This window comes from Melampsora larici-populina (assembly GCF_000204055.1).
Source record: "Melampsora larici-populina 98AG31 unplaced genomic scaffold MELLAscaffold_40, whole genome shotgun sequence".
NCBI lineage: Eukaryota > Fungi > Basidiomycota > Pucciniomycetes > Pucciniales > Melampsoraceae > Melampsora > Melampsora laricis-populina.
The window spans coordinates 1-24,444 of record NW_006768804.1 but is presented as its reverse complement, the minus strand read 5'-3'; the positions used below and the strand labels follow the sequence as shown (position 1 = coordinate 24,444).

Genomic DNA, 24,444 nt, shown 5'->3' with positions numbered 1-24,444 from the left:
AAATATCGTTAAAGTACGCTGAAGCTCGGCCGTTTCTCGCCGAGATTGGTCTAATTGGGCAGTTTGTAGTTCCAGGTTAGCCACTTGAGACCGCAAGGACCGAATCGTCTCAGATTCTTCTTCGTTCCACATGGTATTGGCAGGGGTTGTTGCCTCAATCGTGTCACTAGGTTGATTAGGCGCTGGAGTATCCTGAGGGAATGACAGGACCCTGGAAAGCCCCTATATACCCGCCTAATTGGGTATGTAGGAATTGGCCTTTTTGGGTAAAAATGGTCCTTATGTTCTGTGTAGGAATTCTAAAAATTTGAAAAAAAAAGTCACACAGGAGCCTTATTTTGTATGTAGGAATATGTCAAAAAGTGTGGAAAAAAAAATTAGGTTTCTTACACATTAGGTAGGAAAGAGGGTTCTCAGGGCCACCAGCCTACCCACTTCAATACATAAGGTGAGCAGCAATGATCATCGAGTCACAATGAAACCCGATGTTATTGTGTATAGATACCAATCATGATAGTATTGAGTTCGAAGCTCAGGTAAGACAATTTTTTACACATTTTTATGTAAAAGGGTGTGGAAAAATGTCATATTATGACAGTTGATGGTCATTGAAATCGAGATGTCTGACAGTCTGGCATGGGTCAGCAAGAAGGTTGTTTCAACCAGTTTCAACCGAGTCCAAACATTTGAAATGGCCTGAAAGTTGCTGAAACAGCTTGATTCTGCTCGATCACAACATTTTTTTTGTTTGATCTTGATAGTTTTCGTTGATATTAGACACAATTACTATATCTCGCGTAGCAAAAGGAAAAGGTAATGAACGAAAGAAAAAAAACAACCACCAGGATCCTGTGGCTTCTGATCACGCCAATGCAAATGGAGCCACCAAATTGGACCCTTGGACATGTAGTAAATTGGTAGCCATCATGCTGAAAAACTCTGAGCAGATGGACAAGGCTCTGGATTGCTTACATCAATGGAACATTCATGTAAAGCTTGACCTCAATTGGATTGCAAAAAATACATCAACAACTCTCGACATCGCAACACAAACACTTTATACAAGTGGCAATGTATCAGAAGACAATCCACTTGAAGTAAACAAGTTTGTTGTGGTTATAAAAAACAATGTATGTCATCCCCTGTTTCAAATATGAAGCTGCCGACTCTGATCATTTAATGTACTCTTGATTCGTTTTAGATGCTTTTTTTGGGTAAGATCTGTGCTCTCTACATTTACCAGAATGGTAAGCACGAGTGGATCACCAAATCGTCCACTCGATCTAAGCTCTCATATGCATCTACCCAGCTTTACATGTATAAAGGGAATCCTGGAGCGTGTAGTTTTGAAGAAAACTTTCCAAATCGCCTCATATTCTCGCATCTTGATATAGCAGATATTCACTATGTGTTTCCCCCCACCTCATCAATGAATATTACTGAACCCGAGGCTAACACCATATGGATTCCTCAAGCTTATCGTGCTATGTTAAAGGCTATGAGCCAGAAACAGTACATCAAGGCAATTCTCGAACAACTTGCTGTTGAACACGCTAAAGCTAGAAAAAAATAAGCTATACTTGAATTGTAATATCTAACTTGGTTTTTATTTCTCTCCACCTTATCTAGAGATTTGATTTTGTGTTATTTCTTCAAGTTGTTTCGCTTCATCTCTCCCAAATTCAAAAAAATACCAGTCTCTTTAGTCCCTTTTCTGAAACGTTTGACTGCTCTTTTTCTACTTCTTGATATTGAATTCTCAGACCCTGATCTCCCTCATGTGTAGAGATTCACTTTGATGTTTTTACCTGTTACAGCAGTGGACCGACTGCAGTGGCTGGCCAGGAACTGGAAACACAGTCCCTCCAGTGGCTGGCCAGGAATTGAATTACTCGTTTTTTTTAAAACTCAACTACATAACACTACATAGCTATACTACTCACTAGTCTATTTCTCTCTCAACGACTTCAACTCTTGTGATTCTTCTACCAAATTCCCAAAAAAATATACAAGTTTTTCCGGAAAAAAAATCAAGATGTATAATTGCTCTGAAACGCCCAAAAACACAGATTTTGAGGGTCCTTATGCAGATGGAAGGAATATTGGGACCTTTCTCCGAAAAAAAATGGTCCTTTGTCAACAGGTAGGAATCCGAGTTTTTTTTGTGAAAACCGGCGAAATTTGTGTAGGTAGGAGGGGAAAATTTTGGGATTTCCATTAGGAGGGTATATCGGGGCTTTCCAGGGTCCTATATTACCCAATGCCTGGAGGAATGACACTGATTGCCAGTAATTTTGTAAAATGCAGGTCCACTACCACTTTCTCTGTAGCTGATGGCGGGATTTCGATTGGCGAGAAGTGTGGCTTCACAGTTTGAGTTGAGGTATTTTCTTGACTGACAGTCTGTCTAGAACTAGACGCGTAGACTACTCGATCTGTTAATTCGGCCGGTGATGCTTCCGGTCGCCACAAGAAGTTTGGCGGTCGACCTGCTGGTGGGCTCTCTAGATCCTGTTGGCTGTTCTTTTGCTTCTCTTTCTTGGCTTGTCTCAACACGGCTTCCGGATCGTCCAGATAGTTATGTGGTATATTAGAAGATGGTCCAAACATTCGACAATTCGGTAACCGCCGGTGCAAGTTCGACAATAGAAATGGTGACTGATTCAGATGGTTGACAGATTGACGGGTGACAGATTTTGGCAGAGTGACAGAAGCTGAGATAAGCAAAAAAAATAGCAGTAAAACCGATTGACAGATGGTCCTGAAGGACACGACAGATAGATAGGTGTGAGATAGTGTGAAAAAAATTGTTTTTAACTTTTCGAAGTGATCTAGTTAAAAAAAGTGTAAGGTTCGTGAGAACCTTCACTGAGGGTCCGGATAAGTTTCCGGCTCGACTTCTCGAGAGAGCACTTAACTAGGAACTTCGTTATGTTTTGATTACGAAACTAGCTCCAGAAAGTCCAAAGTAAGCTCTCTGAGGAGTCCTCGAACAGATACAAAGAAAGAACTAGAATGAAATGATGAAAAGGGGTCATAAACGTACCTAGCTCCAGAAAGTCCAAAGTAAGCTCTCTGAGGAGTGAAGACTTTCCGAAGCCGGGTGATGACAAAGAAGATATAGTGGACCCCGCGTAAACCCATACATCAATACCCATACTGGCCGTACCTATGTGTACTCCTTACAGTAATAGGGATTGGATTGGAGCATTACACAATTACAGTGCAAACAACGGCAAAGCCAAATAAAAACCTCCCTCCTGTACTCCTCAAATTTATTGCCTTTCTCTTTTTCTTCTCAGTTTCTTTTCACCTCTACTAGTGGAAAAATAAAACACATGAATTTCAGGCCCCGGGGATGTTCAGGGTGAAAAAATGTACCAAGCTTTGACAAACCCAAGCTCAACTGATTCCCTGCAAATAGCAGGGAACAATAGTGGTAGGAAGATCTCAATCTTCAGTTTCTACACGGTCAGGTTTTTCAAGCAGCACACAAAACTAAAGAACCAATAAGAAAAATAGTAACAGATATTCACTTGGACAGAATAGGCATCTTGTAAGTTCTTATAAGTGAATAGCTTTGGGCTTCCATAGAATGGTATGGGTTTGGAGGGAGTTGACTGTAAATGAGTCGTTTCCTATCAGGCCTATATTTGTTTGTTTGTGTAATTTTCTTCTTTGATTACGTATGCGGATGTGTGCAAAGGGTAAAGATGCTGTCAATTCGAGCCCTGGAAAAGATCACCATTTCACGTAAGGACTTCGCCCACCAATAAACTTGAATTTAGATTTATACATCCGGGAACAAGCAACCACCCCAGTTTTGCTATTTGTGCCTCATATCGGAGGGTTTGTTTTCAAATCGAACGCCCCGCGTGGACGGTGGCGTGGAAAGGGTCTTGTGAAGCTAGCATGAATCCGGTCTGGACGTGAAAAATGATGATCGACAAAAATTAAGATCAAAAATATGAGATAGGGTGCTCATATGACGTCCTTCCATACATATGTTGATTGTATCTTGAATTTAAAAACAAGGTTTGATTGTCCTGTACTCTTTTTCCAAACTTCACTGAAGTTTCATCCAGATTACAGTCAACTCTCTCTAATGGCATACAGTTTGGCGGGCAGTTTTCTTATGCATTTAGAGGAATATGCCTTTACAAATCTTGTTTTGGCTGGCAAATCCCATTTTGGTGGGGAAAAACCTCATAAAAACCTATGCATTTAGAGGGAATATGCCCATGAAAGGTATGCCTTTATGGAGAGTTGACTGTACCTTTGAATTTCCAACAAGTTCACAGGTAAATATTTGTGATCGGTGACTTTCATTTGAACTATGCAGAAGTGATTTGAATGAAAGGTTATCCATCAATCCCCTTGTTTCTCCACGCCTTTCCAAACAAGAGTGAATTGAAAGGCTTTCACCCGATAGCATATAGTTTCATTTTAGAAGATGAAAATCAAAGCCTTAAGCATCGAGGATAGTCCATGAAGTTGATTAGGATCACTTTGAAAAGATGATTGAAAGTATTTTCCAGGTACAGTATAGATAGCTGTGATAGGCTGTGATCTTCTTCGAGGATTGTTATAAACTCGACTCATGTTTCCAAGGTGGGGCAGAAACATTCACGTCTTTCAATTCCATGATGCTAAAGAAATTGAGGATGATAGTTTGATGAGTGAGTTGAAAATGAGATTTACCAATTCGTGTAAGTTTCTTTTACAATTCGCTTCGCGTCATCCAACAAGTATGAATGATAGGTAGCTGATCATAAACTGCTGTGAGAAGAGCCTCAGCATTCAAAATTGATCACAACGTTCGTTGTATTTGCGAAGTGTTTGGTGCAACCTCATGAGCCGGCGTGTCCACCGGTCCGGCCTTTGTCCACCGTACTTGCCGCTGCGGTTCATGATGAGGATGATCCGGAAGCATCTACAAAACTGATCAATCTTGTATACCTTTGAATAAGTTTTGCGATTCGATTGCATCCATCTTAGATTACATTTCATCATATAGGTTAACGAGCTTCATTACGAATTGATTATATGACTTTACACCAATCCTTGTCGCCCTTGTACCATTGATACAGAAGGAAATCATTATTAGGGTATCAAGTTTCTAAAATCGTCAAGATCCAAAGAAAGAAAGTTCAATTTGCTTTTACGAAACACACATGGAGAGAAAGATAAAAAGATAAATTCAGCAAAGTGGGGTTCATAGAAAAAAAGGAATGCGTTGGAAATCCGACCGCGTCGTTAGGAATTGGAAAGATATGATGAAAGAGGAGACAAGTCATACTGGGTATAATCAAAGAAGAAAAAAAACATGTGCATCTCTATGGTCATCCTTTCCCCTTTCAAAGTTTTTCCTATCTATTTGGTAGTCCGAATTCCTATATAAATGCCCTAGTCTCGATGCCATATATCTTTCAACCATCAATCAATCACCTGTGCTTTCTCATCACATGTTCCTTCATCTGCTTTGAAAGATTGAGAGATATCCTTGTCATACATATCCAGACTAGAAAGACCAACCTCGAATCACACTCTCATCATTAAACAATCTTTTTTTCTTCTCAAAGACTTCACAACCATCATCATCATTTTATATCACTGAATTTCTTCAACTTTCTTTACTTATTCCTTCTTTTCCAAAGCTTCAATCATCTTAAAGATGTACAAATCCATTTTATTTATTCTTGTTTTGATCTTATCAACTTGTTCTGCAAGTTTTAAAAGAAGTATTTACGCTGGACGTGCTACTTGGTTTGATACTTCTGTTGGCATAGGTCAATTATTTATATTCCTAATTTTCTTTGACTATCTGATCACTCAAATTGTGAAATGATTTGGTTATTTTGGTGTAAAAATAGGTGCATGTGGTCAACAAAGCTCCAATTCAGAACACATCGTCGCACTTAATTCTGCTCAATACCACTCAGGATCTCACTGTTACTCAAAGTAAGTCTTTTGTTTTTTTTCTATTTCTCCTCCACAGATACCTTTTAATCTTGCCTAGTTTTTTTTTTGTTCTTGATCTAACTTGATTTTGTTTCTTCTTGTATAATGTTTTCTTTACTAAATAGGATCAAGATTCATAATAAAAAAACAGGTGCTACAATCGTAGCCAGGATCTTGGACGAATGTCCTACTTGTGATTGGGGAGACTTAGATCTAACTCCTGATACTTTTAAAGCAATTGCTAATTTAGATGATGGTATTGCAGAGGTCAGTGATCACACATCATAAGATTCATTTACCTATTTTGTTTTGATTCCTTATCTCGATTTCAAATGGCTTATAATTAACTTTTGATTTCTGTCCTCTTTAGATTCGATGGTATTTTATGTGATCATCAACTTCCAAGCACCTACTATCAAACCAATAAGCATCTTTCTTTAATTTTTCTATCACTTCTTGAGAGGTTTTTTTAGTTTTATCTATGAAGATGATAATTTTCAGCTGGACTGTGAAAGACTTTCAGAGAAAGTTAAAATCGTATTGATTTATAAATAAAATAAAATCATTATCAAACTATTTGTAGCTCTATATAACTTAACCAGTTTCTTCTCATCTTTTATTTTTTTTTTCGGCTCCGATGTTGTAATTTATCATCTCATTGAAAAGATCATAAACAAGTATTAATCTATCATAGAGTTTTGAAAAATATATACAAGTACATGCATTTATCATAGATATATAGTTGATTGAAAGATGTCTCCACCAAAGTTTATCCCACTGTCTCGAAGGTATTCTGCTTGATAGTGCTAGAGAATCATCAACTCCTCTGATGTGATAGCTCGGAATGGCCCTCTAAGAACTCATGCGCCAGGAAAGAGATCATGGGGCCTTCATACACAAGATGTGAGCAAAAAAATGTTAGTCAAAGGAGCCAGTCATGGAAAATATAAGTTACACAAATTGCCTTTGGAGAGATTGTAGGATATGGGAACTGGTTCACATCTTGATTGGTCTGATAAGTTTGACCTATCACTCTCAAGCGCGAGTCTGATACAACAAAGAATATTCTCAGAACGTCTTTGCAATCATGGTATTTGTTGCTCATCCGGGTGCATAGATGAAAATACCTCAAGTATGGGTTTGGTCTTCATGGGATTAGAAGCTAGCCATGCGACGAAGTACTCTTACATATTCAAGCCTTCTTCAAGATCAACCTATCAAGAAAGAAATCCCGGTTGGTCAAAGCATTGAATAATTTAAGGAGGTTATGCTTACATACTTATGGGGATACATAGGTTGTTTTGTGATCAGCGTATCTTTCTTTTCACTATACATATACAAAGACCATTTTGTTCTACCACTCAAGTACCATCAAGGTGTAAAGAAATCACGATAATAATGTAATTCTAAACTTGTTTTTCTTCTGTTAATTCGCAAGAAAAAAAATTGAAAATGAAATTCAGATTGAAAAATTTCTTTTTTTTTGACAAACTTACAGCCATTCCGATATTTCTTGTCGCTCCGTTTTGAAAAAGAAAAAGTGAAACTCGGTGAAACCTAAGTTTTTACTCGATAAAACTTTGAAATTGGCTGTAATTCAATGAAATACAGCCAATTCTCAGGTTTTAACCAGTTGAAACTTAGGTTTTGAGCTCATAAACTTTTTCTTTTCAAAAATGTGAGCGACAAGAAATATCGGAATGGCTGTAATACAAGATAAGTAATAAAAAGAAATGATATAAAAAAACCCAATTTTTGAATAAATCATCCAAACGAAAAAAAATTAAAATGATTTCAAAATAAACGTATATAAATCATTATACTCCATTTTTTCAAGCTTCAAATACAAAAAAAAACAAAAAAAACACCCAACTACATATAACTAACTTCATCAATCATCACTTTCTTCTTCTTCTTCTTCTGAATCCATAATCATCTGTAACAATTTCCCACCCACTTCTCTCAACTTCAATCCATCGGTCCCACCAATCTCTTTAGACTTTGAATTCTTAAACCATTTCATCAATCCTTCTTCATTGATCACATCATCATTATAAAACTGTTGTAAGAATCTAGAAAAGAATTTGATTTGATTGATAGGTTGACTTGATGATTTACAAGTAGATGTAGATGATGAAATCCAAGATTGTAATTCGAAAATCACTTCTTCCATTCCCATCAAATCTTCTTCTCCACTCAACAAATGTTTAACTAATTCTGACCATTTCTCTAATTGATGAGGTGATCTTTCCACCAATTCACATAATTCTGAAATCACTACTGATCTAACTTGTGATTGTGATACGTTAGATGCCATCCTTAATGTTTTCAATTCGATCGATGCATTCTCGACTGTGTGTCCTTCTCTAAAGGCTCGTTCTAATGAATGATGACATTCTACTAAGAAATCTTTCGTAGATCCTACTTCTCCAATCGAATCAATATTCTCAACTCCATTTGATGATGATGATGAAGCCATTGAAGAAACCGATGAAAAAGATTCCGTAGATGCTGATGGAGAAATCAAATCACAGTTTCGATAGGTAGCACCTAGATAAGATTTGAAATATCAGAACCAAATCATGAATAATCAGATTAAATTGGTGTCATCTCGGGAGATTTGGATTCTAGACTTACCAAGTCTAGCATACTTGAAATTCCTGACATCTATTTGTTCATTTTCATCTTCACTATCACTCCTGTCATTATCAGTATCAGCAGAGTGTGAATTCCGATCTTCCGCTCTTGGTTGAACCCAACCAGTTGAACCTTCCCCTTTTAATATCTGAGATCCGGTTGGGTTTTCTAAACTCACATTCCCAGCTTTCAAAAATTCACAATCACCAATCACCACTCCACTACCAATCAAACATCCTTTCTCAATCGAACAATTAGATTTGATGATCACTCCAGGTCCAATGATAGAAGATTCAATCAAGGTGTCAGATCCAATAGATACACCATCCAGTATATATGAATCAATGATCCGAGTACGAGCTCCTACTTGAACATTTCTACCCACGTAGGAATGTTCAACTTGTGCTTTAGATCCGATGATTGAATTGGATTCGATACAAGTCAAATTACCAATCTTAGAGTCACTGAAACAAAAAACAAGATCCAAAAAGAGTCAATTCAGTGCCAAATTCCATCGTCAAAAAAACACAAGGGATCGGTATCACAAATCTCACAGTGCCAAATCCACATCTTTACCGATATAAATCATCCCTCTCCTTTGAGTTAGTGGAGATCCACCCGGCCGAGCCGAATCAAGGACTAATGGTTGTGATGCTCGTGCCAAGATGTCCCTTCTGAAGACGTCAAAAAACAACAATAAGAATATCAGTCAGATAGGTCCAAGAAAGCTTGAAGGTTTGTAAACCGGTCTGGTCACCAACGAGGCAGAATCATAGCTCTTGACACTATCTACCAGTGTAGCCCATTGAGTACCTGAACCAAGATTTTGACTTTCTTTTACAACATCACATAGAATCGTTTTACCTAATAAATCACTAGTCAGAATCCCATGAATAAAATCAGGTCTGATGTGTTGATAATCAAAATTTTCAGTAAACAATTGAGGTACTTCAACACTACAGATATCAATCCCAATCGATTGAAGATCAGATCTTAAAAGGATATCTTGAGCTTGTTGAAACAATTCAATCGATAGATTAATTCGTTTTGAAGTAGGAAATTTAAATTTTTCCATTTGAAACTCAAGTAAACGAGAAGTAGGAGTAAGTAAATGGATTGATTGAAATGAATTTAATGTGATGGGAATTGATTTGACTAGAGTCGAAAGACAAGGTAAGTTTCCATCTGATTTTCTTCGAATCGCAAATCGATCGGATGCCAGATTTAAATCAAGATTTCCAATATAACCACATTGTGCAAGAACAAAGGTACCGATATCAGATCCATCACCTGTCTTTGTCTTCAGTAAGGCTCGTGAATCTACTTCTCGAAGTACATCACCCGGTGTATAGGCTGTTGTTGGAATGATCGTCACGCTCATTTTGGAATCCGAATCAAGATAAGAAGTAGTACTGATCGGAACCATGTCAAAAGAACAAATCATTAGATTTCATTCAAAGAATCATCAAAGTCCAATTTGGAAAACTTACGAAAGAAAAGCGCGAACTTGATCAATTCCATCCCTAATGAAAAGAAAGACTTGTTGAACACCACCTAATGAGATTGAATCAAGTGTCCAAAGAAGAATTGGAGTTCCGAGAACTGGTAATAGACACCAAGGTAATCTAGTCGAGTTTTGATCATCATCATCATCATCTTGATTGACTAAAGGACCCCAAGATTGTTGAGCACCAAAGGGATCGGCTAGTAAGACTGCTTGGAGTAAATGATCATCTTTGATATCTACTTGATGTTGAGGTTGAGGTTTATTGTTAGGTGCCATTTCTTTTTGATAAGTTTCTTTTGAATTGAGTTGAAGTTGAAGTTGAGTTGAGTTGGATTGAAATGAAATGTTGTTGTATTTCGATATTAGCATATCCTTTTATTGCAACTTCCTATCCCTTCCTCTCTCTCTCTCTCTCTGTGTCTCATTCTCAATCCATTGCTATTATCAACTTCCATCATGGGTGCACCTGGTCTCACTCGTACTTTTCGTAACTTCTTAGCACTAGGTCCAAGAGTAAGTCTTCATCAATCAATCAACACTACATAAACTCATTCATTCGATCTTCTTCAACAGGAATACATTCGTCAATTAATCTACATTTGTGATCCTAAAGCCGGTCAACTCAAAGGAACTGATGAGTTAAGCTTGATTCTCACAAACAAAACCATTCAACATTCAACACTATCAAGTACTAATTTCATCTTCACCACACCAGACATGGTAATCGATATTTTGAAGATCCAAATGAATCATTCTATAGAAACAGATGGGTAGATTTCGCTTCACATGATTTCAATGCTTCACAAGTCACACCTGAATGGCATTCATGGTTAAGTCATATTAGAAAAGATCCACCTCAACTTGATCCGATTGTACAAAGTTCAAAACAAACTTGGCAAACTGTTAGTAGATCTTTTTGACAAACTTAACTCCACTCTTTTTAGATATAAATCATTCATGACTTTCTCATCAAACGGACTTTTTTCTTTTTGGTTTTAGGCACATGTTGAGAATTTAACAGGTACTAGAGGTGCTTTTAAAACTTATTCTACTACGGGTCCTAAAATCACAAGTTGGATTCCAGAAACGGCTGAACGTCATTAAAGAAAACCATTCCGAGATCCCAGATGAGGTTGTTGAGTGAATTGAATGAGTTTTTGAAATGAAATTCTTTTAGAGTGTATTGTTTGTATATATGAAGAAGAGCAAGAAGAAGGAGAAGGAGGAGAAGTTGAGATGGGTTTTCTGAATTGATTTGATTTCTCAGAACTTGCCTTGCTTCGATCTTATGGTTGGTCTTGGGTTAAGAACAGAGCATGGTTACGTACACAGAACACAAAACAAGATGATTTCTACATATGCGCACCGTGAGTGTTGATCAGTGAGAGTCCAGACTGAGAGCACCAACGTCAAGTCTCGAGACATCAAGCCTGTAGACGCTCAAGAGAGGTTCTTGATGGGTAGTCCACTGAAGACGTTAAAGGTTTAAGCGTCTTTGTTTACCCGATATGATTTCTGGAGACTTTTGACTAATTCAATCTCATTCTTGGTCATACCAGTTAAATTCTCATTCAATCCACTCAATCATCCAATCTCATCGCCCTTTCTTAAACGCACATTGCCATCAAACTGTTAGCTTGCTCTAATTCCTCTTGGGGAGCGAGAGGTAGCTTGCTTCCGAAAGAAGAATGAAACTACTTTTGATGGTCAAGAATGTGTCTGTTATAAACAGTTTACCTATCCTTGAAGAGGTTATATGCGTCGAGGTTGATTCTATCAATCCATCACCCAACTTGAGGCATGACGATACGGGTACTTGACGATACACGCTTGATTTAACTGCAAGTTTTCCAACTCGAAATCAAACTGTTATGGAGACCGATTAAAAAGAGTCCTTCAAAACTAGAATAAAAGACTTACCTCGGTCGTTAAAAGTGGATGGTGATAGATGGATGATGAGAATCGAATTCGATAAGAATCCATGGAAGAAATCAACAATTCACTCATCATCTCCTTGACTCTCAACACTCCTTCGAAGGAACACGTAGTTGTTTGAGTCTTGAAGATTATAGTTTTTGATTGATTGATTGTTCATCATTCAAATTCCCTTCATCACTTCACTTCAACGTTCAAATCTATAGAGATCCTGTTCTTGATTTCTATCTTTCTTGAATTCCTCTCTCTTTCTTTTGGGTTCGCTTTTTAGTGTCTGTGACGCTGTCTTTAATTTAGACATTCGGATTCTTTGAAACCAAACCTTTAAGTCATCAAACAAAAAAAGAAAGAAAGACAACATAAAGAAGAAGAGACTCATCTCAGTACAAACAACACCATTAACTTTTCTCGACCTTTGAATTTTGATCACAAAAAGGTCTTGATTTCTTTCATTTTAAATTCAAAAACAAGAACAAATGTCTGGATTCATCAAACCAAGTTTGTCAAAAAATGAAACTTCATCACATCTAAATCAATCAATCAAACATCTTGGAAATTCCACTGGAAATTTAACTTCAAGTTCTATTTCAACCTCAACAACCAAACTATCTCATACCAATCTTAGTGTGATGAATACGATTCGTAGTAGAGATTTAAGTGTAGCTCAATCCATCACTATTTTTCAATTTTTGGTTTTCTTTGTTAGTAAAGATCATCATGATTTTTTTGTAAATCATCTTAAGAAAAAAAGAATGAGACTCTAACTGATGTTTTGTTATCACAATTGATTTTGTTTTTTGGTTTAGATTTCATTTCTATTTGGAATCCAATTTATCATTCGTAGATTATCAAAACCAAGATTACTTCAAGGTTGGAGTTTACAAAGATCAGATGAAAAATCAAATCAAATCGAATTCCAATCAAATCCTACGATCTCATCTTCACTAAACCAGCTAAATCCTAAACCACTTCATCCTACTTCATTTTTTATCATTTTGAAGTATTGGTCATTTAAACTTAATCTTCAATCTTGCTTCAAGTATACCGGTTTAAGTTGTTTTCAAATCTCATTTTTCTTGGTACGTTTTCTTTTCTCATCTCCAAATTCTTTCATTCAAACTCATGTGTGTATGTGGGTGTGTGTTTCTTTCTGAGGTTTAGTTATACTTTGCTACTATTTTAGGAGGACTTGCATATGAAAACCTTAGTATTATGACCATGAGTAGATTGTTTAGAAGGTTTGGTTTGATGGCTATCGTTCAATTACCTTTACTTTTTGTTTTGTCTATGAGGAATAATCTTTGTGGGCTCTTTGGTAAAGGTTATGAAAGTGTAAATGTTTTACATAGATGGGTTGGTAAGTCACTCTTTTCGGTTTGTTTGTTTGGATAAGTTTGATTTGTGTTTTGATGGAAACAGAAAAAAAAATGTTGACTTGTTTGATAACAAAAATGTTGACCTTTTTCTTGATGATTTTCTTGGCTTCGGGGTTTAGGACGCTCTTTGGTACTATGTGGTAAGAAAACAAGAGAAAGATTCATTTCAACCTTGAGGTTATAGGGAGATTGACTTTTATCTTGTTTCTGCGGGGGGGGGGTACATAGCTCTTGGACATGGGATCATGATTCTTAAATTACAAGTGGCTCCAATCTCTGTAGTACTATCAAGACCAGTTTTCTTAAATGGATCGATTTCACTTGCGATTTTACTTTTAATCTTTATTAGTTCTTTATCACCTATTAGGAAACGAATTTATCAAGTTTTCAAATTCATTCATATCTCAGGGTAAGGATTTTTACTTTGAGATCTTCTTTTTTTCGATGATTGAAAGACTGATGAGGTTTGGTTCATTGGTTTGCCAAATAGTTTTCCTCTTTTGCTTTTTGCTCTTTGGAGACATACTCCGACAACCCATTCAGTAAGTGTTCAACCCATCAAGTGTCGCAATGAATTTAAACTGATGAGCTCCTTTCTCTTTTTTTTCTTCATCAATCAGTATGTCTATGTATCAGCTGGTTGTGTAATCCTAGATCGTTTGTTGAGGTTAATCAATACGAGATGGAGAAAAGCACATTTTACTTCTTTACCTGGAAGTGTCACTATGATTGAAGTCACAGAAACAGGTACAGGATGGAAAGCAGGTAAGCGCTTAAATCTTATATCAAACATCCTCACAAAAGAGGATCTCGATCTTGGAATATTGAAAGCACAATCTTTTGATTTGTAGGTCAACATGTCTTTTTGAGAGTTTATTCACCAAAATATATTCTCGAACAGGTGTGTTGAGAAAATGTTGATCTTATATTTAAGATTCGGTGGTTCTGATTTGATACCTTTCGGTGATTTTAGCATCCATTTACCATTGCGAATGCTCCTGCGAGTTATTCTCCATATGGGTAAGTAGTCTGAAAACCCAGTGTCATGGTCAACTCGTAATTATCCAATGAGAAATGAAATCGAAGATTGTAGAGCTGAAGAGTTGGCCTGTGTATGATATCTTTAGGAGTAACAACACGCTGATTCTAGTCACCAAAGCGCATGGAGATTACACTAGGGTAAGTCTCTTCGCATTAAATAAAATCATCTCGCAAGAGAGGAAAACTGATTATCTTTTGTCTGAAACAGAAATTACATGACATAGGTCTAACAAAGGCTGCACTAGAACCTGAATGGTCTGCAGGTTATGAAAGTTCAATGTATAGTGGTAGTCAAGATATGGAAGGAAAAGGTGGCGAAGCTTATGATTTTGCACATGATGATAGTCAATTATTAGTTTCAGTTGAAGGGTATGTTTTCTTTTCTACATCCGAATCAAAGAAAATAATGAAAGTAAATCGTTTGTTTCTTACTTACTTTTTTTCTTTGTTTTATATTAGCCCTTATGGGACTATGAGTCTTGATATGAGATCACATGAAACGGCTGTCTTGATTGTAAGAAGTTCGGACTTGATTTAATCATTGTAACATAACCATTTACATTCATCTTTTTTTGCTCATAGGCTACTGGGATTGGCATCACATTTTGCATGTCTCTATTAGAAGAGGTAAGCTCGGTTCTCAACATTTTTCAAGCACCTCTATGAAGCTAAAATTCCACATTTTATCTTGTTTGATTATAGATTGTAGGTTCACGTTTGAGAGGAGTCGGTGCTACTCGAAATATCATCATAGTCTGGTCCTTGAAAGATATAGGTAAGCATGAACTATACTCATGGTGATAAGCGTATGTATATAACTGACACTTGTACTTCTTTTTCAGATATGGTAGAAGCTTTTCTGAATCCAATTCAGGAAACTTTGAGGGTAGCTCGAGCACTTGGTAAGCCACACTTCCAAAAAAGATCTCATGGGATCCATTCTATCTAAACCAATCCTTCTAATGGTTTTCTTCACGTTCGAAAGAATTACGAGTTTGTTTAAGATTACACATAACAGCTTCAATGGGAACCTTTACACCCGAACCGATGCCTGAATTATATTTGATTCATTCGAGACCAGATATGGAAGAACTTTTTCAAGATTCAATTACTACTACCATTGCAGAAGTCGAATCTAGAAAGGTTTTGAGAGGTGATGGGATTGGTGTAGCAGTTTGTACTGGAGTCAATTCTTTAATTATCGATATACAAAATACTATCTCGAAGATCGGTTTAAATGAAGTTAAAAAGGTTGGAGGGATTGAATTACATTTGTGAGTTTTTTTTATATACATAGTCGATTTGATGGGAGTTTTTTTTTGGTTTGAAAGAATTTAGGTTTGATGATACTTATGTTTTTTTTGGTTTGGTTTGATTCTTTTAGGGAGAGATTTGGAAATGGATAAAAAGATTTCATAAGGAGAAGAAGAAAGTGAAGGGTTACAAGATATTATATTTATCAAAAAAAGGTTAATCTATAAGTGAATTGAGCAGCAAGGCTTTCAATATGATCATACTTTCCTTGGGGAGCAGGTTTAATTTGGGTTTTTGATATTGTTCTGGTAGATGATAATTGGTTTAAGATTTGGGTCTTGCGTAGTCATGATTTGTATTCCTTTGTAGTACTATGAAAATGTAAAATGGTCTTGTAATATCAAAAACATTTTATCGGTTTCTTTGAGTGAGAAGTTAGATGCAACGTGTTGGTTTAAAATCAAGGTGGTGACATGAATCAGATCAAAAGAGGTAAGTGGACAGGTTGAATTTGAGTCATTGAACAAAGGGTTGAGAAATAGCTGTACCCAAACATTAAAGCAGACATGGAAGGTTTTGATGTGAAGTTTTTTTGATTGACTTAAGATGACACAGAGCAGACCAAAAAAAGTAACAAATCAAAGGAATGCTATCATTTTGGTTTGTGCACATTGTAGTAGTCCATGAGAGCGTGCTTGAAGATTGACGATCATTTACAAGGGTATTTACAAGCTTATTTACAAGCTAAGGGAAAGTGGTAAAAGAGAAACCCAAAATCACAAGGCTTTCCATTCATTCAAGACTTTATGGGTTGATAGAGTCTGAGATATGATACCGTTTATAAGACTTGGTTGTGAATGGAAAAAGTTGAAAGCAAAAGTCTTTCATAAGACCGACTCCCGTTTTAGATGAATGTGAATTTAGCTCTTGCGTTTTGTTCTTTCGGCGGATGAAACATTCGAACTTCCACAATTCTTCAAAACAAGGTTGACATACTGTGCAACCATTTTTTGAGTTTCAGCTGCTGGATGACCTGAGAACCAAAACTGAGGTTTTGGTAAAGTGTTTTATAGATAGGTTCATAAGTTGAGCATCCAATCTTCATTAGAAACTTCAGGAGTAGGATGATTTTACTTACAGGATGAAGTCTTGGATTTGAACATCCTCCTTCAGTAGTTTTCATAGATGTTAAACAATTTTTGTTATCTACAAACCTGTCATTCAAGGTCAAGATCAAAATGAGTTGTATTGAAATTCAAAGACTTCAATTGTCAAAAACAACGTACCCAAATGATTTAGGATCATCTGCAATCTTCTTAAAAAGATCACCCATTTCTACTCGAGCGAATTTGATATTATCAGACTTTTGGTATTTCAACATTCCATCCCAAATGATTTTATTGTGTTCAAGAAAGGCATCCCTTGAGATAGGAGGACCTATGAAAGAATAAAATATAGTTAGAAAACTGTATGATGAAAAAAGAGGAAGATTTTCTAAAAGTGAGAGATTATGCTCAACTCATTACGAGGAATTGCTTCATGCCTGATTTGATTAATCTTCCAACTTCACGAAGATAAGCCTGAGCAGCTAAAGGTAAAGTACGTTCTGCAGTTTTATCTTTCATAGCAGCTCCATAGTCATTTGTGCCAAAGTAAACTGCTGTGAGGGAGCTTAATGAATAAAGAAAAATGATCAAAAGCCCCGATTGAAGATGAATGAAGTTTGTTAGAGTATGAAAATCATACAAAGATGGTTATATTTTAACTCAAAAAGATCACTTACGATTCAGGATCAATCTTGATTTTCTTATCAAGATAATTCTGAACTTGTGTTGGCATATCCGAGACAGTTGGCTACATGATGAAAATTATTATTATCAGAAATCTTTCATCGTTGTACGCATCTCTGTGGTCTAACATCTTGAATGAATCAAATCGTAAGGGAATTAGAAAAACAAAACTTACTTTGACACTTTTATACAGAGTTCGGTCAATGACTGCACCTCCAATTGCAAAACTTGCGACTTTAGCTCCTGATTTGGTCAATAAAACTTCGTTCCACATTTGTCCATTGGAAGCTCTACCACCATGGAGAGCTGTGTTTGGGTTGGGAACCGCTGGGGGTGCAGTTCCACCTCGATGATCTCCGGTGGCAGACAAGCTGTCTCCAAACACATAAAGAGTCTGAAAAGATAATACCGAAGAAGATGTTTGATTAGTGAGATGAGTCAAAGAAAAGGTGAAGGATGAAGACAGAAGATGATATCATAAAATTGAGATGTGAAGATCAAGTAAACCCACCGAGATTGCGTCGAGTGAGATTCCAGAGTTGAAGTTGACCGATTTAGTGCTTGAAGCAGTCCCACAAACTGGTGTCATGGGTAATGTTGATGTTTTCCCAGTTTGTGCATTTGCCTTATGCAATAGGCAAAAACAGATAGTAAGAACGGCCGCCGTGCTCCAAAGGTTTGACGAATGAGTTTTCATCCTGAGGGATAATTCGACAAATCTGTCTTGAATATTGAAGTTATAGTAATTCTCCTGAGCTGAGAACGGTCAATGAAGTGAAAACTAGCCAGATGGATGAAATGAAAAAAGATATACAGGATGCAGACTGACAACGAAGTAAAGATGATCAACATGAGGCTAACAAGATTGAAGGGTCCAAATTCCACCTTGATACCCAATCTGATTGCCTTGCCGAACCAGACGCAATTCATGATTTGCGTGTCAGAAGAATAATCTGAACGGAGCCTAGTCTTCACCGTCGGTGAAATAAATCTCAAAAAGTCTGGGAAGGAAACTAGTAGGCTGTGAGATCAAAGAAAGATTGGCTTGAACAGGCTGGATGAAGAGCATTAACCCAGATGAACCCTTAAGATTTTGGCAACTTAGCTGTATGGTAAACTGATCTCGTGAATGTCTTCAGGGTAAAAGGGGTCTTCTTACTTCCTTCACGGCCACCGGTCTTTGCGGCAGTAATCAAACACAATTCTCTTGGTGCCGCCGTAGTTGTCAAAACCGTTTCAAAGACGATCTCTGACCAATTTTGCTCCGGATGATCAGTTGAACTACATGTGTGTTGATGGAAATCGTGCTCGATGCAATCTGTGATCTATCTTTTCAGATTGCATAGGTCGACCAATTTTCTTTCGATCATCAAACCTTTTGGTTGGAAAATTTCCCTTTCTGCTCGCATTCTCCTCCCACATGATGACCCTGCACATGCCAACTTTCTCATCTTATATTTCCCTGATATTAAAGTGGTAAAGTCGACTCCCCACAAGAGCATAATCTTGCGGCGCGCCGAGGCGCGTGCTTTTGTATTTTTTTCGCGCCTAGGCGCCACTTGGCGCGCCAGGCGCATATTGAGAAAGAAACAATCGCCGAGAACCAAAATGTTGTCTTTGCATCAATATTTATTCAATGTTTGTGTTGGTAGAGCAATCAAACACAACAATTTCGCCAATTACAGGCAGGAAAAGTTAAAAAGACTGGTCATCAAAGCTCACAGTAAATATCCAAGTCTGCAATATTGGTAACAGGACATAGAACTCCTGAGGTTTGGTGTCACTGCGATTTTTGAAAAGGCGCGCCAACCCCAATTTATTGAATTTTTCTGACGCGACGCGCCCATGACCCGGCACGCCAAAGACGTGTTTTTTGCGCCGCACCCACAACCTGTATCCTCTTGTCCTTTTTACCCTCAAAAAAGGCCACAGGCCCATGTAGAGAGTACACGAGAACATAAACCCCTTATGGCATACAGAATTGCTCCGCCTTTTGTATGCCCTTGCAGAGAGCTAACCATAATGGTGGTATGAGTCATACACAGATTACAAACGTCAGATTAGTTTGTGATCACAGAAAGAAAGAACTTCGAATAGATGATTTAATATTTCACAATATTTACTAACAAGTATAATCAAGAGAAATATAGAAAAAATAGAATGAAGAAGTGAAAGACGTACCTATGAGTCATACACAGATTACAAACGTCAGATTAGTTTGTGATCACAGAAAGAAAGAACTTTGAATAGATGAAGTTCTAACTTTAGTGTAGACTCATAGACTATAAGTAGTAGAGAAATAACACTGATGAGATACGAGAGTTAAACATCAAGCATGTAAACATATCAAATAGGTAGAGATGGCTCATCACGCAGGATGGTCAGACACGACAGTAACATGAGAAAAGAAAAAGAAACATGACAACAGAGAAAACATCACGCAGGATGAGCATACATAACTAAGAACTATTTGATAACATTACATGTGAGATAATGACCAACTAACATTCCCCCCTAACTCGAGCACTCCAAATTTGACACCTGCTTGCAACAACGTTCAAAAGCATCAAAGGGCAAAGGTTTAGTTAAAAAATCCGCTGGCATTGAGGTCGTAGGTACATGAGCAGTCACTATATTGTTAAGTCAAATGTGATCTCGGATGAAATGATAGCGAACGTCTATATGTTTGGATCTATCATTGATGACAGGTTCTTTACATAAGAATACCGTACCCCTATTGTCATTGAAGAGTTGAATTGCATCCCCAACAGAAGAAATGGAGACCGCGGATACTGGTAAGTTTAGGTCACGAAACAAGGATTTGAACCATAACGCTTGCCGAGCACAGTCAGAGATGGCCATGTATTCGGCCTCGGTAGTCGATAAAGCAGTAGTTTTCTGACGCCGACTTCGCCAGGAGATGATTGATCCACCAAAAGTGAAAAGATACCCAGTCACAGATCTGCGATCGACAAGATCATTTGCGTAATCTGCATCACCATACCCCTTGAGATCAGCGGGCATAGAACCTTCGAACAAGATTCCTCGCGAGATAGACCCTTTAAGATACCTCACTAAATGCTTCGCAGCGTTCCAGTGATCGAAGGTGTAGCAAGAATTGAATCTGGAAAGTTGGCTGACGGCGTATGCGATATCGGGACGGGTACTGACAGATGCCCAGTTTAAGGAGCCAATAAGAGATTGATATGGTAGATAAGCAGCCGCTGCAACATCTTCAGGACTTCCTAGCTTGAGTTTCAGGCCAACTGGAAAAGGTAACTTGACTGGATTGAGGTTATCCATGCCAAATCAATCGAGCATGTCTTGAACATAATGAGATTGATCAATCGAGATACCACCATTAGCGTGATATTGAAGACGCATTCCGAGATGCAAGGACGGGCGAGGTGTCCATTTAAGCTGATAGGATTTCAAAAGATGAAGTCGAAATTTGTCCAGGAGAGACTCTGAGGTGGAAATCATAAAGCCGTCATCCACATGCATATGCAGATAGATGAATTGAGAGCCTCGTCGGTAAATGAATAAACAGTCGTCTGCCTTGGATGTAACAAACCCAAAAGCCTTCAATTTGATACGGAGATCGTCGCTGAAATCCCGAGCTCCCTGTCGAGTCCCATACAAAGATTTGTAAAGTTCAACAACCATTCCTTCAGTACCTGGTTTAACAAAACCCCTTACTTGTTGAATATAGACTTTTTGCTTGATAAGGCCATGAAGAAAAGCGGTCATGATGTCAAATTGAACCACGTGACATTTGAGGTATGCGGCAATAGCAACAAGGAATCGAAACGTATCGGATTTACCAACAGCAGAGTAAGTATCAATGAAATCAAGTCCTTCAATTTGTCTATTTCCAAAACACACCCATCTAGCTTTATACTTAGACACCTCTCCTTTCTCATCTCTTTTCTTCTTCAACACCCACATCCCTCCTATTACTCTAGCACCTTCCGGACAAGCGACCAGAGTGCCTACTTGATGTTTGGTAAGGGAATCGAACTCGGTTTGCATAGCAGCCTTCCACTTATCCGCATCGGGCGATTCCATTGCCTGTTTGAAAGTAGGTTCATCATTTGAATCCAATCCAACATGTCCAACAAAATTTCCAAGTCTCTGTGGCTTACTTGTGTTTCGAGAAGGGCGATTGTTTCCTCTGGAAGCGGCAGTTGTTGTTGATGGAATAACATCTTGACTAGGAGATTTGTGCGATGTAGGAGAATAAATAGTCGGAAGAACAAGTTGCTTAAGAATTGGATTATGAATAGGAGTACGTTGAGAACCATGATTTGTGGATTCAGGGGTAGCAGGTAATGAAGAAAGTGATTTAGGAGGTGTAGTAGAAGATTGATTTAAAGGAGAAAGAGAACCAGATGTTGGAATAGTTTGATGATCTGGAATATCACAGCCTGAATCTTGGAGGATTACGAATGATGGGGATGGAACAACTTTTGGCAATGATTTGAAAGGGTATTTATCCTCATTGAAAACTACCAAGCGCGTAATTACAACCTTTTGTTCCATTAAATCCCAGACTCTATACGCTTTAGCGTGCAATTCATACCCAACGAGAACACCTTCCTTTCCTTTTAGACCAAGTTTTCCGGAGATCCTTGGAGCCAAATAAACAGCAGAGCATCCAAGCGTCCGTAAAAACGAAGAATCAGGACCATGAGCCCCTTTTCCTGGAAGAGAAAGGTTCCATCTTGCTAATGGAGTAGAAAAATTTAGAAAAGAATGCGGAGACTGATTTAATACGAAAGTTGTCGCAACTGCTATTTCAGCCCATAAGTTTGTTGGTAATGATGCATGATGAAGATTACATCTTATACGTTCTATCAAACTCCTGTTGTATCTTTCAGCCACCGAGTTTTGTTCTGGTGTTTCCGCTGGACCTTGTTCTAAAGTTATACCATAAGATGAAAGATAATTTATAAAAGCGTTTGAAGAATACTCCCCTCCCCGATCACTATGAAAAATCTTGATTTTAGTTTTGAACAACAATTCTACTTGAGTCTTAAATTTCACAAAACAATCAAAAACATCAGATTTGTTTTTAATAGGAAAGACAACACAATATCTTGAGCAATCATCAATAAACGTAACCAAATAACGAGAACCTCCAAGAGAAACAGGAAAAGGACCAATCACATCTGAGTGAATTCGGTTGAGAATTTGAGTTGAAACTGGGAAATGAGATTTAAAAGGAAGCCTAGCGATCTTAGCGCGTTGACAAGTGATACAGGATACATGAGAAGAAGATTTGATAGATGAAGATAAATCAATATCGCCTCTTGCCGCTGTTTGTTGATTGCATGATAGTTGAGGTGACCTAGACAATGATGCCATCGTTCAGCTGAAGCAGCGAAAATGGAAACTGACAATGAAATGCGAACCTTGGTCTCCCATAAGCTCCCATCCAATGTTTTAACACATACAAAATAAGAACCTCCATTCATACCCAAGACTGTAATGCTTTCAGCAGAACCAGAGAATGCCGCTCCGTTCATACACAACTGACTAAGAGATAATAAATTCACAGTCATGGTAGGTACATATAGGACTTCTGGTATCATGATATCAACCGGTTGATGCGTATCTTCAGAAAAACCAGGAATGACAATTGTCCTGATGTGAGTCGCGAACTGTGGAATGTTGGAGATACCAGTAATCTTGATGTGCGAAATAGGCTTCATATGTAAAAACATATCTTTGTTGCACACAATGTTTCTGGAAGCCGCCGAATCAGCTAATATGGTACCTAAGTCAGAGTTCTCAGTAGTCGCCACATAAGCATGAGCTGCAAAGCCTTCATCTGGAAAATTGTCAACTAATTCCAAAGCACTGAATTGGTTTGAGGTCGTAACGTTAAAAGCTGGTACAGATGGTGTCTTCTTCGCGGCATGAGCAGCCTCAATGGCTAGGTAGCGTTTCGCCATCTCGGCATCTGATAGAGTTGCAGAACCAGTGGAAGATTGGTTGACGTTCGACGAGGTGGGCCTAGCTCGTGATTTGCCATTTTGAGCATGACAGTTTCTGTTCGTGTGAGGCAAACCACGATGACTCGGTAAGTTACATAAGTCATTTGGTCCAGATCCGATACGACGTTGATTGTTGGCTGAAGGATTGGATTGATTGGTTTTGGCGGTAAAGGCTGTTGCAGTCAAAGAAGCCGCGGTTCCGGACGAGGATTGCTTCGCGCATTCCATCACCAAACGGTCCATAACCGACTGGACAGTGAGTTTTGATAAATCAGCGAAGAAAGGAGCCGTGATGAAATTGAATTCCTTTCCCAAACCATTCAAGAGAGAAATCGCTAATAGTTTAGACGATAAAGCAATCTCTTTGTCTTCTGTAGCATACTGAGCCAACTGATTGTGCAAAGTACAAATCTTGGTAATGAAATCAGATAAAGATTGACCTGATTCGAGGCGAGCAGTTGCTATTTCGCATATAGTAGCAGCCGCTAAGACACCACCACTGCTACCATGAGCTTTGGCTAAAGTTTCGTAAGCCATCTTCGGAGTGTCCGTGATTTGAATAAGAGCATCGTTCGTGGCGTCCAAGGAATTAACCATCAACTCCATTACACGGCCTTGATTGCGTCGATAGATGGCCAGTTGATTTGGATCGGTTGGCGGAGTGTCGTTTGTTAAGAAACCCAGGAGACCACGAGTTTGAAGTGCAAAGTGCAATCTTTTATTCCAAAAGGGGAAGATACCATCACGGAGCTCAGGAATCTTGATACGGTCATCTGTCGTTGAGGAGACCACCGGAGAAGTCATGATGGAGGAAAAGTCTGGGATAGCGGTGTGAGATGAGGAGGACCTTGAATGAGAATCCGAAGTAGATTGGTTGTTCGAGTCAACAAAAGTCGAGTTGGAGGGAGAACCAATGGGCAAAGTTGAAGTGATAGGCGAAGAAG

The 24,444-nt window shown here is 38.1% G+C and overlaps 6 protein-coding genes across 6 annotated transcripts; 3 read left to right on the top strand and 3 right to left on the bottom strand.

The window, feature by feature from the left end:
- Positions 1 to 5,674: 5,674 nt before the first annotated feature.
- On the top strand, positions 5,675 to 6,352 carry MELLADRAFT_109896 (Non-catalytic module family EXPN; the record flags this gene model as incomplete). The annotated part of the gene is made up of 4 exons (XM_007414072.1): positions 5,675 to 5,789; positions 5,874 to 5,961; positions 6,087 to 6,228; positions 6,332 to 6,352. 4 exons carry the CDS (start codon positions 5,675 to 5,677, stop codon positions 6,350 to 6,352), a joined length of 366 nt encoding a protein of 121 aa, XP_007414134.1.
- A 1,500-nt stretch (positions 6,353 to 7,852) lies between these two features.
- MELLADRAFT_66128 (uncharacterized protein) lies at positions 7,853 to 10,381 on the bottom strand (the record flags this gene model as incomplete). Its single annotated transcript, XM_007413937.1, has 5 exons — positions 7,853 to 8,511; positions 8,599 to 9,062; positions 9,153 to 9,272; positions 9,360 to 10,010; positions 10,089 to 10,381. The coding sequence occupies 5 exons, from the start codon at positions 10,379 to 10,381 to the stop codon at positions 7,853 to 7,855; spliced, it is 2,187 nt and encodes a 728-aa protein (XP_007413999.1).
- A 180-nt stretch (positions 10,382 to 10,561) lies between these two features.
- MELLADRAFT_91145 (uncharacterized protein) lies at positions 10,562 to 11,209 on the top strand (the record flags this gene model as incomplete). Its single annotated transcript, XM_007414073.1, has 4 exons — positions 10,562 to 10,618; positions 10,679 to 10,743; positions 10,821 to 11,007; positions 11,105 to 11,209. 4 exons carry the CDS (start codon positions 10,562 to 10,564, stop codon positions 11,207 to 11,209), a joined length of 414 nt encoding a protein of 137 aa, XP_007414135.1.
- Positions 11,210 to 12,516: 1,307 nt separating this feature from the next.
- On the top strand, positions 12,517 to 15,863 carry MELLADRAFT_109893 (uncharacterized protein; the record flags this gene model as incomplete). Its single annotated transcript, XM_007414074.1, has 17 exons — positions 12,517 to 12,741; positions 12,847 to 13,119; positions 13,202 to 13,397; positions 13,536 to 13,556; positions 13,645 to 13,825; positions 13,907 to 13,958; positions 14,037 to 14,181; positions 14,268 to 14,317; positions 14,390 to 14,436; positions 14,544 to 14,595; positions 14,666 to 14,826; positions 14,917 to 14,971; positions 15,040 to 15,084; positions 15,160 to 15,232; positions 15,300 to 15,359; positions 15,443 to 15,731; positions 15,842 to 15,863. 17 exons carry the CDS (start codon positions 12,517 to 12,519, stop codon positions 15,861 to 15,863), a joined length of 1,947 nt encoding a protein of 648 aa, XP_007414136.1.
- A 768-nt stretch (positions 15,864 to 16,631) lies between these two features.
- Positions 16,632 to 18,090, bottom strand: MELLADRAFT_66126 (uncharacterized protein; the record flags this gene model as incomplete). Its single annotated transcript, XM_007413936.1, has 7 exons — positions 16,632 to 16,757; positions 16,850 to 16,925; positions 16,998 to 17,148; positions 17,315 to 17,382; positions 17,495 to 17,565; positions 17,677 to 17,895; positions 18,013 to 18,090. 7 exons carry the CDS (start codon positions 18,088 to 18,090, stop codon positions 16,632 to 16,634), a joined length of 789 nt encoding a protein of 262 aa, XP_007413998.1.
- A 4,424-nt stretch (positions 18,091 to 22,514) lies between these two features.
- MELLADRAFT_57069 (uncharacterized protein) lies at positions 22,515 to 23,178 on the bottom strand (the record flags this gene model as incomplete). Its single annotated transcript, XM_007413935.1, has 2 exons — positions 22,515 to 22,851; positions 22,916 to 23,178. The coding sequence occupies 2 exons, from the start codon at positions 23,063 to 23,065 to the stop codon at positions 22,801 to 22,803; spliced, it is 201 nt and encodes a 66-aa protein (XP_007413997.1).
- Positions 23,179 to 24,444: the final 1,266 nt, after the last annotated feature.